Raw genomic sequence first — 20,763 nt, 5'->3', positions numbered from 1 at the left:
TTAGGTGATAGTTTTTCCATTTCTTGAGCTTGATCAGAATGGGGAAAAGGTCTCAGAGGATATATTAGAAATGCCTGATGAGGAACCTGGGAAGTAGATGGTGCAAATGAAAAGGGTGAGCAGGTTATTTTTTGGAAAGGTTGAGGCATATGGAAATTTCCAAGGATATTTTAATTAAATAGAGCCTCTGGGTCACTGCAGTTCACCATGTGGCACCAATGGGACATATGCCCCAAGAGTTTGAAAAATCTTTGGCATATCTTTTGATGCTTTCTAGCTTCTTAAAATTTTTCCAAATGCTAATTTGTTTATATATGTGTATTATATTGGTATATGTATGTATTTATATATGTATATAATATTCAAATAATGTTGAATGATGATTTTCAAATACCCTATCACCTACAAAAGTTGAGGGGCTCACCCATTTGCTCAATGAAATTTTCTACTGAATTTCTTGTTTGGACATAATCTTTTCTTTATCCTGAGGACTTGGCTTTCTGATCAAATTTCTCCATACTATAACATTTCCATCTTAAAATTCCCTCGTATTAATAGAAACATAAAGCAGTGAAAAAATTGAATGAAATAAAATGCATTTCTTGTGGCATTAATGACAAGGGGGTTCAATAATGAAAAATATATTTGTCATAAAAACTAAGGCAGATTAATTAGATATACATTCAGCTTATGCACAACAGTAATACATATATAAATAGACTCAATGATCACCTTTTACCCACAATATTACCTTTAATCCCTAATATTATTAGTTAAATCCCTCTGCTTCTTTCAACAACACTCATTCCATTGTGTCGGTTTGAGGGTTGCTAGATATAAAAAAATTGCATTTTCTTGGTCGTGGTTGACTTTTCTCAAAATGGTTGCTGAACATACTGCATATTTCTTTTCCCTTTTTGTGCAGGGAAAGCAATCCTACCAACCCAATCAATGGGCATAGAAATGCTGTGCTATATGTTTTTACTGCAAATATCTTACAATATTTCCTCTTTATCATTTTCTCTCTCAATCTCCATTGCATCTCATATGCAATGGAGATTGGGCTCTGGAATTCCATAATTTATTCTTTTTTGCTTATATTGTCAAAAATGTTCACAATATCATCTAAAACCTGGAGGTAACAGTCCCAAAGAATGCTCTCTTTATCCAAAACAACCATTCTACCAAAATATGACTGGGTGGTTCACTTTAGATCACCAGCAAATGCTGCTAAAGAGGTGAAATGCAGTGCAGTGGCAGACATAAAGGTTGCTGATAGCATGCATAAAGCATAAAAAATGATTTATTATTTACGGCTGTAAAAATTATTTCACAAAAGGCTTGAAAAAGTCATGAGTGAATATAGTTGAAGACTCAATTCAAAGAAGTTTAAGTTTCAGAGAACAGGATATTAGGTAAAAGGTGTTCAGTTTCATCATGAAATTTAACCTGGCTTCATTTGATGGTGCCTACTCAAACATGAATTGGCTTGAAGGTACTTTCGTTGATATGACATTGGATTATATATCAGTCATGTATTGTTTTGCAGGTTTCAGAATATGCATGCATGCAACAATCAGATTCACTGTTAACAAATCTTTTGTCCTGATTATTATTCAAATTTTCAAGGAAGAAATTATTTTATTTCCTATTTTCTTAGAATTGCCTGCAATTTTTTATTTATGTGAATTTCATTCGTTTTGTACCTATGCAAAAGTTACTGACATAGCATTTAGCAGGTTTCCTCTATGTTATCCAAAATTTTGTTCATTCCACAGTTTGCCATTTTAAAAAGGCTTTATTAAGACCACAAAGTGTAGGTTATTATTGGTTGAGGAACAGTCATTTTACTAAAATCTACAGCTAAATTTTTTTCTTTTTCTTCAAGGAAAGTGCAAACAATTCGATGTTCCAGAGATTGTGGTTGTGAGCAGAAGTATAAATGGCACAGACTTTTGGCATATGACCCAGATAATGACTGCAAAGGTATATTCATGGACTGGTTTCTGTTCCCTTCATGTTGCGTTTGCCGATGCAGCCCAATTGATGACCACTGAGTGCAAGGACCATAAAATTTTGTACTTTTTTGAAATGAATAATGTGTTAATTGTCAACATCACATATAAAATACATAAAAGGTTTTATACATTGATGCCATTAAAGTCCTACAGCTACCAGGCCAAGTGGTACCTAAACCATACACCCACAGACTATATCCTCATATACCAGAGGGAATAATATTTGGTAGAGATGTGTATCCTAGAAGGCAGTATTTTAATACTGGGCCAGGAGAACAGGAGGTTTATTATTGACCTATTTTATAAGAAAAACTATTTAGTTGCTTACATTACCTTCCTGTAAAAAATAAATATTTTGTACACATCCAATTGAAAGTGTAATTACATTTAGATGGAGAACTGACTAGCAATGCATGTTTCAAAATTCCAATCCTAGAGTGTTACAATGCATTGCTTCAGTATGATGGAAAAGCTTTCCCTGGAAGCAAGTAGTAATTTCTATCTCTGAATAATAGCAGCACTCAACATTGCAAGATATAATAACTGCATTAAGAAAAGGCAACATTTACTTCATTAATATTTTGTTTCTGAATGTTCAGTACTCCATTCTCAAAACATGTTTGTAAGATCAGGCAAAAGCTGATATGTCACCTAGCAAGATCTCATATTTTTTTATGTAAAGCAAAAAAACTCTGTTTACCACTAAGCAATCATTTAACCAAAAGTGACCATCTTTAGGGGATTGGAAAACCTTTATTTTCAGAAGAATCATGACATATGTATTGCAAGAACTTATACCAGAATTTCTGGACAAGGTTTACACCAAAGAATGCATACCATTGTGTAAGTGTCCTTTCAATGATGAAATGGTGCAAAGCAGTGGTTTGGAAACTAGGAATACAAAATCTTATAAGTATTGAACATTGTGTGTCTCCAGTTTTAAACAGAGCTATGGATTTTATTTGAATTTACTAAAAGTGCTCGTTTGGACTTTGAATCCAGTGTTTGAGACCATGAGAGTGCACCATTATAGTTTCCAAGTCCCCATTTTCTCATCTTCTGAATCAAATTCTCATTCCACAAAAAACTGGGAATCACTAGTGTCAGTTCTTCCTTTCAACTGACCCAACAAGGCTCCATTGCTATTACAGGTCATATCTCAGATTTTGATCACATGCTATCAGTTTTTATTTGTAATCAAAATATGAACATCAGAATATCATCGTCTTTCAGTACACCCATGTATTCAAGGTCTTTTTGTAGAAATATAACTGTACAATGGAGTAATGTCTGTAAAGATTTTTTAAAGGTATTTATTCTTTATTTCTATTAGATAAAAGTGATAATAAAGTGTTCTAAGATAAATAAATTTTCTGAAACAGTACAAGGCTAAGTTCATTTGGGAGTACCCTGTTCACCTCAAACAACCCATGGAAAGCATATTGGTGTCATCTCTAAAAGAGATCAGATAATTTGACCGTCAACAGCTAAGTGTTCAGGAATATTTCATTTCTGATGGACAAAGGGTGGATTCCAAATTATTAGATGCTTTCTCTATGACTCCTGTCAAACTGCCTCATTCATCACATTGCAATCTTTCTTCCCTGGAAACTTTTGAGTAATTAACGCAGAGGAATGAGAATAGTTTTCATCCTTGTTGCCCATTACCCAGGCAATGTGATGAAAACTGAACTAGCAATTTTAGTATCAATATTAGAATTGAATTGAAAGTGTCATTTTCTAAATATATTTGTGTATATTTTAGTCAACACTTTACCCATACTTCCTGGGAAACCATAGGTGGCACAGGGTAAGGAAAGGGGCTGACCCCTCTACCCTGGTTTGTGCATTTCACGAGGCATTGGGCTTGGTATTTGGTGAACCCTACCATCACCTACCAAACTGGCCTTCAGGTTGATTACTTTGTTTATAGTTTTTATGGTTTATACTTTAATTACCATTTTGCCAGCCCAATATTATGTTCATTTTACTGCACGAGGGCTAGGCTTTCCCTCTTTCACAGCTGTCTATGCTCATGTGTGACAAATAAAAAACTCTCTTATGTTCCACATTGGTCTCCCTCAGCTCTCTAATATTCCACAGTCCATATGGAATATAATGATGGACAATGGATACAAATTCTTGAGCTGTTAAGGAAAGGGGGATGGAGTGGCCAGTTGGTGGAGTCAAAGAAGAGGCAGATAAAAAGCCCTCATTTGAAGAATGCTTTGAATCCCTTCACTCCCACCTCCTCAATGTAGGTCTATAGACCTACATTGAGGAGGTAGGATCCCTGTGGTGGACCCATTCTCCTTTGTCTGCCAGTGCTCTTAAATACAAGTACCTACAGATATCCCCTCTCTCCCTTAATCATATTAATGTAGACACATATAAGTTAGCCCTTTCCCTGCAACACTCCCCTCTTCAGTACCTCTCCTTTCACTCTACCACTATCCATAAACCCTTCTTTTCTGAAACTTTATCTACCATTAATTAGGAAGGTTATGTATACAAAGATTGAACTATGCAACAAAACCCCAGCTAGACAAAAGTAAGTATGTGGAAAATGAAGTGAAGAAATTTGCTGGGGATGCCTTTCATTGCTTTATTATCTCAGTCATAATATTATCATTCCACCTTCAGTGGTCCAATAATAAAGGTGGCTAATCCTATGCAACCAAAAGATGGCATTGCTTCCTTCTAACACCTAAGTCTATCCACTATTGGGAGCTAACTTCAGACCTTTCCCCGCTAGCATTTCCTAAGAAATATAATTACCGAGAAAACTTGGGGCATAGAGTATTTCCTGCAACCAATGTTCCAGATATTAGATTCTTGGAAAACATGCAACTATGCTGTTCCTTTTTTTTAGTTGCAATCCATCATCTCAGACATTGGGGTCATGTGTGTTTTTAAAATAAAATGCCTGAAATGAAATCTAAGGTATTAAAGGTAATGTGAGGAAAATCATGTAAACCTAATCAAGACAAGATGAATACAACAAATAGGGGCTATGATAGACAATGGTAAGTAATGGTAGAGGGAAATCAAGGTAATAAGGAGGTAAGCTAAACTACATAAAAGGTTTTTAATATATCCATATGGAGCTGAAGATGACATTTCAGCATACTTATCCAAGCGTTTAAAACAGGCAGAGTAGGAAGAACCAGAGAAAACATCAGCCTCAGTGGTCACGTTTCGTGTACAGGGAGAAATAATCTGAGTAATGGAGAAGTGTGGCTGCTTGATTGTGGTTCTTCCAACCAAATGACAAACTGCAGAGATTTTATAGAAAATTTTTATGAGTTTCACAGGGAAGTCAGACAGGGAGATTGACTTCTCTCCAATTTTTAGAAGGGAGATTTACCCTACAAATGTGTAAAAAAAATGGGGTAAAGATTGAGTTTAAGGAAGTCCTGGATGTGACATATGTACAGTAAAATTTATTTTCCCAGGGGTAGACGGAAGAGTAAGTAGGAGTAAGAACTGAAAAATTTAACAGAAAATGAAGTGTTTGGATGGGAGATAAAATGTTCTGGCTCAGAGGGTCGTGAATGTATTATGTATAATGACTGTGGATGGAGTTACAATGGGTGAAGTAAAAGCAGAATATGCCAGCAGAAAGAAGAGAGCCTTGAAGTTATCTTCCTTGACAGATTTGGGCATCAAAATGAGAGAGCTTGGTCAAAATCAAGGGTTTTGCTGGGACTGACTGAGAGAAGAAATACAGAGGGAAGTGCATACCATGCATGCAAGTGATAATGATAAAGTATGGATTTGCAGTGGGTGAGGGAGAAAAGACACCAGAAGTCGTGAGCAGGATTCACTTTATTGTCTCGGGTCCCATGTTTCAGAGTCTCACGGGACACACACAGTTTATCATCACCTTTATTGATGCAGCATCAAGGTATGTGTCAATTGAGGCTATAGAGAAGAAGAGTGATAGCCTTGCAGAGTGTGGAAGTGCTGGAAATTATTTTAGCGCAGGCGGTGCTAGGAAATACTAATAAAGCACATATAAAGCATTTGAATGAACAGCAGATTTATTCTGAGTGCTGTGGATAACAGAACAAGGTCAGCACGGTAAGATATGAGCCATGGGCGCCATGTGCACAAGAGGGATGAGTGCTCGGCTGGGGTTGAGGCGTGACTGGTTCCGCGTGGGTCAAAATGCCTCCTCGTAGGTCCAGCCGAGGGTGACACCTAGTGGTACACCCCTGAATCGCACAAACAAATGAACCGCCACACAAAGTTTAAATACATAAGAAGAGACCGGAAGTTTATCAAGGGGAAGGGATTGTGCATAGAAAGTCAGTCATTTATGCATCAATGATTAATGGGCTAGCTGAGTACTTGAGCCTCAGTCTCTACAGTGCTAAGAGGTGACTGATAGTCAAGGGAGTGGTGCCTCCTTCATTTTGAGCATAAAGAGGGGTAACAGATGCTCACCTGGAAGGTAAAGTGAGGTTGAAAGCAGAGGAGTGTGGGTAACTCTAGTATTATGAGTGAATCAAAGGGGCACAGCATGTGGGATAACAAAAGGGATGATAAGCAGTTGGGTAGTGAAATTTAGTGCGAACAAGTAATCAATCCACATACCTCAAAAGCCATGGAAGGAGGCTGAGATGACCTTTTTCTTATGATGATTGGAACCAGATGCCAGAGAAATGCCTGATGTAGAAGAGGTGCCAGTGGACAGGCCATAGGTCTAGAGGAAGAGAGCAGCAGTGAAGCTGGAGGCACAGAGGGAGGCACCAGTCCTGCTAAGGAGATCTGTGAGGGAAAGGGTACCCAAGAGAGGGTGTAGCTTACCATGCTGTAACCTTAAATGGCATGAGGTAAGGGAAGTTGTGGTGTCAAAAGGTATATGAAAGCCACTCAGTGGAATCCAAGTGGTGGAGTGGAGAGCTGAAATGCTTGGTGAGCTACAGAGTATGTGGGATCGTAAGACCTTATTGACAGAATACCCAACCGAAAGACTGTGGTGTGATTGGAAGTAAATGGGTCCTAACTTTGAAGGAGATCAGGGTGGAGAGGGTATGTTTTAAGCCTGGGTTGATGGCACAAGGGTTCAAATAAATTTATGGGTTGGATTATTTTGAAACATTTGGCTCTGTTTGTATCTGTACTAGTCTGAGATGCATACATACAGACATATGTACAGGGATATTCAGCTGCTAGACACATTTTTTGAAAACATCCAAATGGAAAAGTTATTAATGCATGGAAAAGGTGCATTATTTTGAAAAAAACTTGATAATTTTGGAAAACCTGGAAATTGTTAAATCCACTTTTATGTGAGACATGAAATTTTGAAAAAAAAATTTGATTTTATGGAAGCAACAGAGTGGAGTGGGGGGATGGATGGGGGAAGGGGGGAAATGGGAAAAAGAGAAGGGAGAGTAGAAGGAAGAGATAAGAGAGAGAGAGGGATGGGGGTAGATAAAAGGAAGAGAGAGGGGGAAAGAGGGAAACAGAGAGAGAGAGTGATGGGGAGAGAGATAGGTGGTAAAAAAGGGGGGCAGACAGGGGGATAAAATATGGGAAAGAAATGGGGAGAAGTAGTTTTTGGGAGAGGGGGAGCAGTGGAAGAGAAAAAACTATGGAGGGGGAGGAAAGGAGGGCTCTGGGAGGATGAAAAGGAGACAAAGGAAGAGGAAGAGATAATGGACAATTGATAAGTCTGATGTGCCTTCTCTGCTTTACCAGTCCTACTCTATTTTAGAGTAGTTGTGCAAAGTCCTAACACAAATTTGTGCAGGAGAGATCACTTCCCTATGATTTTTAAGAAGACAAGGATACTTCAACCCACATTTAGATCATCAGGGCAATTGGATTTTATGGAATGTCAATCAGAAGTTTTAAATAGGAGGTGTAACTTGCAGTGCAGTGAGGATGTAAGCGGCTCCTGTGATGCACAATCTCTGACCAAGGCTATCATTAGGGCAGCCTTTGTATTGCATAGCCAAAATTGTATGCAAAATGGGCAAATTGAGTTTTAGTAGATAAATACTTTTTTTATTCAAATATTTTTAAATTTCTGCTTTTCAGGGTCAGAATAGGCAAGCATTCATTCCCAAAAACTCGCACTGAAATTCGGAGTCGGAGCCGAGGAGATCTATTTCAAGAAAGGGGTTCCATTTCCAATTATTAGTGAGTTGTGTATGGTCCTAAAAACATGTGTCTCCTGGAACTATTTCAAGTTCAATGAGAAATGCTACATACAAACCCATGGTCTGGCCATGGAATTCAATCTATCACCTCTACTAGCAGGCATCTATATGGACCAGATAGAAAATATTCTGTTCTCCTCATCAAACAACTTAGTGGAAAACATAATCTGTTGGCACTGATTATGGCTGATATATTTTGTGTGTGGGCAGGTTCACAAAGACCCCTCAGCAGCTTCTTGGTGTTTCTAAATTACTTGGATAAACAAATAAAGTTCTCAATGGAGAAAAAGCTCAAAAAGTGCCTTAATTTTTTAGATATTACTATCGCAAAAAATAATTGGCAACTGGACTTGTCTATTTTCAGAAAAGACACTGGCACAGATCAGATTATTCACTTCGCATCAAGACATCATTTCTCTCAAAAATTAGCGCCGTTCATCTCAATAATCCACTGTTTGATAAATATTCCATTGTCCCCAGAAAAAACTAAAAACAACTCCAAATAATAAAGATGATAGCTGTAAATAACTGTTTCTGCTCCCAAATAGTTCAAAAATTAAATCAGAATAAATTAGAAAAAATAGCAGTCACATCCATATTCAAATCCATCCCCAAGAAAGACAAAGCTAAGTAGAAAAGAATACTCATTTTGGGGAATATATCTCTTAAAATGGCTGGAACCTTTCCAAAAAACAGGATAAAACCAGCCTTCTATAACAAAGGCCACTTAGGGAATCTTTTCTCCAAAAGTAAGGGTGAAATTGCCATCATGGAAAAGAATGAAGAGTATAAAGTGTACTGTGAGTGCTCTGCCATTTACATTGGACAAATAGGGAGGAAATTCCTTGAATATGTGAAAGAACATGACACATGTCTCAAAAACAGGAATCCATCTTCACATATTGTCAACCCCTACTGGACAATAACCATAGAAGTGACTTTGCTCCTTAGATTATACATTTGGAGAAGAAGGGCTTAAGATTAGATGCCATGGAACATTTGGAACTTTCCAAGAACCCCAATTATAAGGACATATTGGTTAAAGACTTGATGTATTCCTCCCTCTGCCCTCTCCTGGATCCCTTCTGTTCCACAATCTCTTCCCTCGATGCCATACCCAACTGCCTTTCTCCCTCTCTTCCCCCCATGCCTCATTACACCAGTTTCCCTTCATTTTCCTCTCCTTCCACTTACCTGCACCTACCCCTTCATCTACTCTGTCTAGTATATAAAGCAATGCATCCTCTGTACTACCCCTAATTATGGCTTTGTAAGCAAAAATCTCTCAAGAATTGCTGAGTGAATGAGAAACTCAGTGCAATAGATATGGGATGAGAATCATTATTAATAAAACAAAGGTTATTCGATTTTCCAGAAGGAAAAAGGCAAAGCTAAACATTGAAATAGGGGGGAAAAAATTAAAGCAGGTCGACGTAGACAAAGTTACGTATCTAGGAAGTATTTTTGACCAACTCGGTCAAAGCAGTAGGGACATAAGGAGAAGAATTGCTCTGGGAAAAGAGGCATTCACAAGTAGGAGGGAGTTAATGAGAGGGACATTGAGTAAGGATGTTAAGAAAAGACTTGTTAAAACTTTGATATGGATCATAGTTATATATGGCTCAGAAATGTGGTCACTGAAGCAGGATGATAGAAGTAGATTGGAGGCTTTTGAAATGTGGGTGTGGAGAAGGATGAAGAAGGTGAAATGGGCCGAAAGGAAAAAATAAATGAGGAAGTACTATGTAAGGTATGTGAGGAGAGGGGTTCGTTGGGAGAAATCCTAAGGAGGCTGGAAAAATGGATGAAGGACATTTTAATTGGCAGTTGGATGTTGAAGATTGTAATATAGTGGAGAATGTAAGTCAAACAAAGAAAGGGCAGGAACAGGATTGGGATGTTGGATGGGATGAGGGAAGGAAGAGAGTACTCAGAGATGAAGAGGGACTCAATGTAGAGTAGGTTGCTGGATTGTGTTTTGTAAGGAGTCACAAAATATTTGGTTGTTATGTACATTCAAAACCTACCTCATCCGGTAGATTACTTAAAAAAAGTAAAACTATAGGTCATGCATAATAAAACATATGTGGAAGGACAACATATTTCCTTTCCCTGACAGGGAGTGGCTAGCTTGCAGGACCAAAGTGGGGCATTTCTCCCTGGTCCATGTTGGGCATCTGATACCTGGGTGGGTGCTGGAGAACTCGGGTTTCCCACCAGGGCCTCCTTCTCCTCCTTATTACTCTCCAACCAAGCCAAATACCTGGCTGGATAATGGACCAGAAATGGGCACCCACAAGCAGTAGAGCCACAGACTGCTGCTCGGATGCTACCCTTGATGACCTAGGAGCTGAGGTTAGGGGTTCTCTTCCCACCCTTTAAGTCTCTTCTCTTTATAAGCAAGTGTACCGCAAGAATTATTCCATCCCCCTGCTTGCAAAGGTGAAATGAACACAGTTTGTCATTTTCTTCCTCTTTTGCCTCGAGAAGGCTTAATCTTCTTTGGAGTCCTCTCAGCAGACCTTTTTAGCTCCACTTTATATCTACCAGCTTTTTTTCTTGATGCCTGATTGACCTGGTCCATGAAGTAAATTTCCATTTTGTGGAAGTGTTGCTTGCCCTCTAAGCAGTGAATGGAAAGCTCTCATGGTACTCATTACATGGTTGAATGAGCTGGTCCAAGAGGGGTCACATCACTTCAATCAGCTGAGAAATCATATCCCAAATTATCTCTGGTTCAAGGTTAGCATTATAACCAAGGAGCAGCAATCAAGTGACTGGAGCATATGCAATGGTAGAATTGATTTTCTCATGTGAAACATTAAATCTGTAGCGTTCAGGATGTTTCATATGCACAGAATGCATTAATGGAAAAAAGTTGATACGCAGAAGAATATGTCACCATTCAATGACAACATGTTATTCTCATTCAAGAATGATTGCCTCATGGAAGAAATTAAACACAATATTGAATTATGTTTTCTCAGAAACCATGAGTTTCTAGATATTATTTTTGTTAATATTTACTGAGGTTGGCACCCTAAATATGATCTGGTAAATATCAGTAACAGCAATGCCTGAAGGGGAATTTTGATGAAGGTACATGTGGATCTCCCCTACAAGTAAAGATTTCTTCCCTTCAGATCACCCCACCCTCCATGGGATCCCAAGTGGGATGATGTATCACAAGTTGAACAGTCACCAGGGAAAATTAAAGGGGTCAATAGTTTAAATTCAACCTCCCACTTCAGAACAGGCCTATGGTACAGCAATCCTTCAAGCCTGCATATCTTGCACCTTACCTACGCTAACCTGTACCCCCAGCACATACCAACCAGAAGAGGCATGCCATGTATGCTAATTGGCCTGCAGTGGCTAATTATAGGCTTCCCATTTAAAGTGAATCCAAGGCCAAAGAGGAGTGTTGCAGCCTGGCTTTGTAGGGCTTCCAATTCTATTTGAATAACTGATCTCTGAATTGAGAGCAGCATAAATAATTATGAGGAAAATTGGAGGAAGTGGTGCGACAGACACCATGGCTTACATCTATCTTTGGATCACCAGAGATGGGACTGTTTATTTCCTGATGATTGCGATCAGTCGCCAACATACAAGGTGCGTGACTCATAGCTTCATTAACAAAGGCTTGCTGAATCATTCCAAGTGTCTCTGTAGCACTTTTGCCAAATTTGAAACAAAATTTCACTCACACACACTGCTCTTTTAGCTCCTTCAATGCTGCTGTTGCACACGGCGATGAACAGGTTAAGCCACATACCGCTGCTGCTGCGTGATGACTCAACGTAAACAAACGCAAAACCGCTCGTTTTAGTTGTCAGATGTGTTGCTAGTTGGCGCACTGTGTCTTGTTTTGATCCGTTGGACAGTTTGCGCAGAATAAAATCTGGCCGGTATTTTTTTGATCACACCTTGTAGTATTTCAGAATGGTATTGCAACACTCACCGACTGTTTGGATAAGAGATGTCAAGTGAATGTCACATTGCAAATATATCCCTCCTTGCTGTGGAAGTAGGAATTCATTGCTGTCAATATCAGCACTCATGTAATTGTCTGCCCTCAAGCGCCAAATGTCTATGGGAAGTTACAAAGATGACTACCACTATCAGGAATCTGATTGAAAAACGAGTCTCTCAATACAATTTCCTGCAAAGCTTATGCACATTTTAGTAGGGCTCCCATAAAAGAGGCCTCCAGGTGATCACAAACTGAATAATACAAAATGGAAATATTCCTTTGAAAAAACTTCATATTCAGCCTCTTTCAACTATGAAAATATGTACCACAATCATCAGTGTTAATTGCAATATTCAGTGCTAAAATGGCATTGAAATCTATCATCCTTACAGTACCAGGGCATCAAAAAACCTTCACTCAACATTTGCGAGAACTAGGAATGATGCACTTGGACCTAAAAATATGGGCTCATTCTTTGAAATAATTTACATAGCAGTGTGAGGTATCTCAACAAAATGTTCTAATTCAAGAACACTCTTTGAGAATGTCTCTTGAAATACACAGTTCACCCAGTCGATGAATAACTTCACCCCTAATTTGCATTTGTGCTGTGTCATATTTTCATGACATGTCCTATTTTTGTGCATACAAATCTTTGGACAAATAAATGATTGATTGATTGGTTGAATCTGCTCTCATGTTAACCAGTGCAGTCAATTACTAACCTGCTTCTTATTCACTACCCTTCTCTCCAGGCTCAGTTTTTCTAGTCTTGTTGTGATGCTTTGTCATTATCAGTTTTAACATTCCATTAATTTCCCATGCATCAAATTGTAATGTCTGGATTCACTTTTTGTTGTTCTTTTCATTATAATTGTAATTTCTCCGTTAAAATTAAGTCATTTCAAGTTACTGTATTTTATTTTCATCTTGCATTTGCTAGGAAGGTAATTAACTTAATATTTCTGAAAATATGAGACTTTTTTTTTGTAATTTGGAGCAAATTGTAAAGCTCTGTCCCCCAGAGCTACATTTTCTATTTACCATCTCCTGCTTTGCATTGCATAAATTGCCAAAACAGCAAAATTCAACAAGTAAAACAGGCATAGCAAAGCATACTGAAACTTTGGAACACTGACACACACAGCAGTATGACTATGGACCAAAGTATCCACTTCAGTTATACCCATCTGGCTGGTGACATCACGTTTGTAGCATAATAATATAGTGTATTTTGATGGAAAAAAGCAAATAATCTTAAAAATGGCAAATATCAAGGGGTTGACACATAGAAGATCATTACCATGAAAGAGGATTCAGTTTTCACCACCTAAAGTTAGCAATGAGATAATTCAGCAAAATAAGATACCAGAAATAAAATGCAGAATAATATGCAGCAAGGCAATATAGAGACATGGTAGTCCAGTGGTTAGAGCACTGGGCTAGTGACCAGAGGAAGCTTTCTTGCCTTATTGAGCTGCTAATGTGTGAATTTTATGTGCAGAATGGCTGACATTTAGGTGATCTCCACCCTCCCTTATCAACTGACCCTCAGATTGATAACTGTGGTTTCTAGTAAATATACAAAGAATACAGAGGAAATAAAAAGAAACAAGAATCTATCTAAGAAAAGAGAAAATAATAAAAAATAAAATAAACCAAAATTGTATGATAATCAAATTTACCATCTGAATATTTTAAAAATTTATGTGTTAAATTGCAACTTATAATATAAGACCTAGAAAATGTTTAGTGGTTGTGCTTGTGAAGGTATAGAAATTGTAGATTTGGGTTCTCTTACTTGCGGTGAACATTCACTCATAGATTATCTTATTTACAAGATAAATATTGAAAGTGATAATCCTGACTGTCAATTAGCGTTGTTTCGCAAATATATTCTGAAGCACAATTTTAAGTGGGCATGGGTATTGGTTAAATCTCCAGAAAATTTGGGAACATATGCACAAGAATGATGATATTGGTTGCTGGTAACTAAATAGTGTGAGGTTGCTAGATGAGGAAATAATTAGCAATTTTTTAATGCTAATAAAATGAAAAAGAAAATTAATGCACCAACTTGATAAAATCCTAAAGCAAAAAGATACTTTTTACTTAAAAAAAGCTTGAAATTGTTACTGTTTAAGCATGATCCATTGAAGTAAAACCTAATTCTATTCTTGTTCTACTTTATCAGATGTAGGTGTCCAGTGGGTAAAGCATTAGACTACTGATGTGATGGTTTGGGTTTTACTCTGGGTGTTGCCTCAGGGCACCCTCAGGTTCACCCAAGCTGTGCGGTGTTTCAGATACCATATTTTCACCGCCACCTGGAAATCAAAGGTGGTGCAGGAAAAGGAACTGTTACCTACTTACTTGTGTGCATTTCACACCCCATCAGGCTTAATAACAAGCCAAGCTCTACCCTCTACTACCTATCAAACCTACCTATAGGCCAAACACTGTGGTTGGTTGTTTTCTTTGTGCTGAAAGGTTTATTATTTTCTCCTTATTCTCTTGATGGTCCTTGTGGACACTTTTTTCCATTGAGGGAACTGCAGGTGTATTTAGTCTTCCAGGGGTCATACTGCTCCTTAGAAATATTTTTATTATTTTGAATGTTATAAAGCCACATTCTGGCTTTGATCTGAATTCCCTCCTACTCTTTCATTTCATCAACTCAACTAATTTGCTGCAATCTTGCACATCGAATCAGCAATATAATCCACATAGTTCAGTTTCAAGCTTTTTTTGTCATTCATGGAATATGTTTCAGTGGTCAGTACTATATCTTTTTACTCATTTCTTTCCTCAAACGTCTGAAGCTTCCTTCATTCAATGATTTAGCATTGAATATGTGTTCTGAAAGCAAAGGGTAACTTTTAATCAAGCTTATACCCTTGGGTTGGAATTCCAGTGGTATACTGGACCTGGACTGCCATGACCAAAATAAAAAAATTAAAAATTTTTTTGGAAAATTACACCATACCAATGTATCAGCTTCAAAATATATAGATAGCACTATATCCTGATGAATATGTGTGTAACCATCCCTTCCCTAGTGGGAATTAAAAGTATGAGCATCAGATTTTATGATGCTGTCAGTGAGGTCAGGTTTTCTGATTTTGACAATAGCTGATACTATTATCTTTACAGAGTCATCATAATTGTTACTTTTGGCCATCTTTGTACCTTATTCAAAGCTCTAATTAGCCAATTTTTATTCCATCATGAAAAAGTTTTAGGTTCATTTATTGAAGTAGTTCTTTTAACTTTTTAATTTTTAATTAAATTTTGTTTGATAACTTCAATTCATGCTGAGGATCATTTTTTACTCGATTGTTAGACGTACGTGTTGCACCTAGTGATTTTATACAGTTTGAACTCAACACTTTTTTCAGACTCTTTCTTCATATTTACATAGTTTCTCATTTAATATACACAATACAGTTCCTTAATCCAAGAACTTATTGATAATATACACACTAGTGCTTCTTCATCATAATTTTTTTTATATCAAATAAATATCAATACTCCCCAGACTGTATTCGGGGCATATAAATGAAGTCAGTACAATCCCTAATTGGCAATCATGCATGATCATGGTTGCCCATTAGGGCCAACCTATTGCATTCAAAATGCCTGTTCTTGATCACAGCCACTGTTTCTTTGATTCAGAAAAACTTATTAACTTGGGCAGGTGACAGACATGACTAGTTTTGCCATGTGGCTTTCAGCCAAACATTTTTCTATTGCTCTCTGGTCATAAATCACAATGTTTGCTTGCAGGCTTCTGTGTAAAAACAATAGACAGTCAAAACTTGGTACTGAAAATAGGAAATACCCTACGCTGAGCTTTGATGACCCTGGAGTGCAGCATTTGTTGATCCGATGTGCACCTTAGACCTCTGACGTTGCTTCCAACTTCTCTGCTCCATGTCTTCTTTCCCCCACCCAAGACACTTTCCAATATGGCAAGGGTATTTGCTGGAGAATGGCCAGTATATATTGTGTGTAGGGTCTAACTAATGAGATACTGAAGTTGTCATGTAAATGACAACTTTGTACATGTAAAGTTGTCATGTCATGTAAATGTATTGACATAAGTCAGTACAATACATGTTTACAAATCAAGCATCTCAGTGAATTCATGAGGTGCGTGCTTTGTTTAATCTTTCTTTGATTGATGCTTAAGTTAAACTTGTAGTTCATATTAATATAATCTCATACTTTACACATTAATCCTGGAATGCACACAAAGAGAAATGAAACGAAGTTTTTAAAATTCTTTTTCGTACCTCTATCATATTTACATATTTCCCAAAGCCCTTTTTACACCAAATTCCAGGCTATTCAAATCAGGTTCTATCATTTCCTAGGTATGCAGTCCATTATTCCCCATTGCATAGCACCCTATTAAGCTTGAAAAACCTTCTTGACTGCATTGTCACTCAATGAAAAATTGGAGACAAATCTTTGAATATTTGGATATTTTTTGTTCTTATAAAATGCCTGTTTTTCTTTGGAGCCTCTAATAATATTGTCAATAACAAGGGGAAATAATAGTATGCCATCATTATGACTAATTTTCTATTACAAAGGTGTACTCTGCTGCAATTGTCTTTTGTGCAATCACGATATGTACTCTTGAGGAGCCACATTTTGTAAGCAAAGTCAACCAGTGCAATGCATTCCTTTCTTTTAAAGCCTTAAATTTGTGATACATTTCAGACGCAGACACTGCATACTGAATAACAGTTATTTATATTTTGAGGCTGGGTGGCACTCGTGCTATTTGCAAAAAGGATTAGATTCTCGTACATGGTGGATGTGTACAGAACTTTGGACAATGTATATTAAGTAAACATTAATGGTCCTTATGATTGAAGTTCACCTTTATAATTTTACCAGTGAAGATATGTAATCTACGATATAGGTGAAGAATCAGTTAAAACAATGAATCGTACATACAAAAGTGAATCTATTTTCACCTAAGAGTTTTTTCCAGTAAGTTTTTATGTCTGAGATCATGTTCAACAGTTTTAATTTTCCTTTTCTACATCTCTAATGAAATGCCTTTCCTCATTGATTTATTTCATTACTTCGATGTTGCTTTCCTTGTTGGTCCATCTTATTCTAGTTATCCTTCTCAAAATCCACATTTCCAATGCTTCCAACCAAACCTTTTCCCCCTTTCCCAAAGTCCAAGTTTTGCACCAATATAATAATGTACTTCAAATAAATATTTTTGAAAAGGATTTTCTAATTTGCAATTTCATGTCTTGGTTTCATGAAAGATTATTTTTATTTTAATATGCCTTCCTCCCCAAAGCTATCCTTCTTTTCACTGCAGAGGAGCATTGTTGTTATATTCCCCATGGAGCAGGGAAACTCTTCTAATTGGCTAATCAATGATTGTCTTATCATTAAATTTACGGGGGGTTCTTTCATATTTCTAGAAACTATCAAAGCTTTTTTTCACATTTATCCTCAGTTTACATTTTTCCAAAGCTGTGGACAGGGTTTTGAGCATTCTATTCATATCTTTGGCTGATTTAGGCAGGGTCACAATATAATCAGCAAACCTAAGTTGTTGTATCTTTCTTCCATTTATCTTCACACTAGTTGTTATCTCCTTCATGGTCACTATAGCTTCTTCAATATATAAATTAAATAGACATGGTGAAAGTGGACATCCTTGTCCTATTCTTTTTCTAAGCTTTGTTTCTTTCTCACATCCCTTTACTTTTATAAAGGTGCTTTGGTTCTGATAGAGCTGAAATATAAGTGTCTTGGCATTTTAGTCTGTTCTTTTTATCAATGATTTCTCATGTTTTCAAACATATGTTTCCTATTTACAGTATCATAGGCTTTTTTTCAATATCAATGAAGGTGAGGAAAATATTCCCGTTAGATTCTAGCCTTCTCTCAATCAATCAGAATAGAGTCAAGAATATAATCAAGTATAGTGGCCATATACATAGTGTATGTCATTCCTTCACCTCCCTAAAAATCCTATTGGTCTTCCATAACATTTTCATCCACTTCCTTTTTGATTTTTTCTTGTTGTATGAAAAGAATCTTGTAAGCATGTGATGGTATAGCAATGCTATGTAGTTCATGGATTCAATTACTTTCCCTGCTTTTGGTATTAAGTTGAATTTGCTTTTGATAGAATCTTCAGGTATCTTCCCATTTTCATAGCATTCATGCACTATTTTAAAGAGTCTTTCTTTCATTTTATGTCCAAGATTTTTAAATATTTCAGTCAGTATTCTATCCACACATGTAATTTTGCCAGCATTTACCTATTTAGAGGGCCTGTTCAAATTACCTCTTTGTGATTTTGGGTTAACTCTCTGTTCCTTCTTCTTCTCTATTTTGAATATTATTTTCTGTGATAGCTATATATCTGCCAAGGTATAGGTCCTTCATGTATTCTTTCTATTTTTCACTTTTTCCTTCATTATCTACTTAAAACCTTCCCTCTTGCTATTAATCACTGTTGACCTTATTCTCCATTGATACGGTACTACTATAATTTTCAGATAGGCTAGAAGTTGCTTTCCTTCTTTGACGTATTCTTTCTTCTATTTCACTCATCCATAGTTTTGTCCACATCTGCCTTTCCTCTCAACATTTATCTCTTATTTTATTCTGAACTCTCCTGTATTCTGTGATATCCTTCTTTACTCTTAGCTAATTTCTGTTCTCAATCTGGTTTAAAATTTCCTCTGTAATCCAAGGTTTCCAAACGGCAAATTTCTTCCTACCTGGGACTTAATCCGCCACTGCTACCAATTCCCTGCTTCTTTTCATTCCACTTCTCTCTTTCTTCCGATTGATCAGCCATTTCATTTGAATTCTCTTCAAACTTCCTCCTTGTTTTCTCCTCTTTTAGTTTTTCATGTTGCCATTTATTCTTAACTACTCTAAGTTTTCTGAGCTTCAGATTGCTATTTGCCAAAACTAATTTATGATCACTGTCAACATCTGGACTTGGGTAACTGTGGATGGATTTTGATTCCTATACCATTGTTGAACAATGATGTAATCAATTTGATACCTTCTATTTTTCCTGCTGCTTCCAAAATATACCCTCTTCTTAACAGTACTGTAAACAATGTATTTGTCATGACCATGTTTTGTTGATTACAAAATTCATGCAGTTGTTCTCCTGTATTGTTGATTGTTCCCAGACCAAATTAGCTTGTGGTTTTCATGTCTTTGTGAGACACCACAACAGATTTAATTCTACTATCATAATTATATTTTCTTTTTTTATTCCAATCAACTTGTCAAAATCCTTGTACAATCTTATAATCTCATACTCTTCTCAACCTGATATTGGGAAGTTCAGTATGTATGCCTTTAATTTTAATCATCATTAGTCTATCATCTGCCATATATGGGCAAGGTATTTCTTTTGTATACTTGGAATTTAGAGTTAGTAATATATCATTCCATCCACTTTTCTGACCTCCTCTTATGTTACTTTGAAAGCATCACTCTTGAATTTTGCATATCCTATCCACCTGGTTTCAGATATCCCCAGTATATCTAAAGCATTGTCTAGTATTACTTTCTTTATTTCTTGTAGTTTTCCTAACTTCAGTAATGTTCTTACATTCCATGACCATATCATTTGTTCCTTACTCCTTTTGTTCAAGGGATATTGCTGGATGATGACTAAAGAAACATATTCTTTGTTAAAATTTCTTGTTATCAGATATCACTTCCAAAACTTAGACCTCTTTTTATTTGGACATATTTTTTTATGCTTAGATTCTGAAAATAAATACTAATAAAATGTGTATCTCAGCTTTCTCCCTAGCCCGCATTGATAAATATGGCTAATAAACATTGACAATATTCTATGATCCTTCTCTATTGCTAACCCTATGCCACTTTTCAATTGATAAACTCTCAACCTTTTTTGAGTGATCTTAAGAACCACTTTAGTGGCATTTAAAATCAGATGTACTGTTCCTTAGTCTTCCCCTATTCCTGTTTTCCCTTTCTTTGGGCTAGGAACTGGAACTGATTTGGCAAAATATTGTGGTGATATCCTCCCTCATATGTGATTATGATTCTTGGAAAATATATTTCCTCCCACTCTACCACAAAACTTCAGCTGTTTCACAAAGTGTGGCGCATATACTTGGTGTCCTAAAATTCCCCTTGTTCCATTTTTATCTTGCTATCATGCAAATCCTGTACATAACATGTCTAGATCTAGGAATGAGGGGTACCTTCTATAATTACTGCATTTAGATTCCAGTCAGCAACGGCTGCCTGAAAACTGTGTGCGGACAAATCAGTTGCTAATCTTAATATCGTCAAAATGGTACCTTCCTCAATCCCTCACCATTTTTCTTACCTGCTTAGATTTTGGTACTGATTTGGCATCCCTTGACCTCTTTTTATATTTTTCTCAAGTAAGTATATGTAGAAGATAAAACACATCAATAACCAGTAAAACAAAACAATTTCATTGTTGCAAGATTTATTTTATTACCAGTTCCTATCCTCACATTCAACAACATTAGGGTTTTTCACTGGTCTAATAAATATCTCATTTGGCTGATGATTTCTTTAT

At 36.8% G+C, this 20,763-nt stretch overlaps 1 protein-coding gene across 1 annotated transcript in view; it reads left to right on the top strand.

Annotated features, from left to right (window-relative positions):
• LOC139699781 (protein spaetzle 3-like) overlaps positions 1 to 3,382 on the top strand; it is a 95,849-nt gene extending 92,467 nt beyond the window's left edge. The window contains exon 5 of the mRNA XM_071598215.1: positions 1,889 to 3,382. Coding sequence (XP_071454316.1) covers positions 1,889 to 2,057 — 169 coding nt within the window. The 3' untranslated portion in view covers positions 2,058 to 3,382. The remainder of the gene's footprint in view (positions 1 to 1,888) is intronic.
• Positions 3,383 to 20,763: the final 17,381 nt, after the last annotated feature.

The sequence above is a fragment of the Hetaerina americana genome, unplaced genomic scaffold, assembly GCF_022747635.1.
Source record: "Hetaerina americana unplaced genomic scaffold, ioHetAmer1.1.p SCAF_90, whole genome shotgun sequence".
Classification (NCBI taxonomy): domain Eukaryota; kingdom Metazoa; phylum Arthropoda; class Insecta; order Odonata; family Calopterygidae; genus Hetaerina; species Hetaerina americana.
The sequence above is the reverse complement of the archived record's forward strand: the minus strand, read 5'-3'. Positions and strand labels throughout refer to the sequence as shown.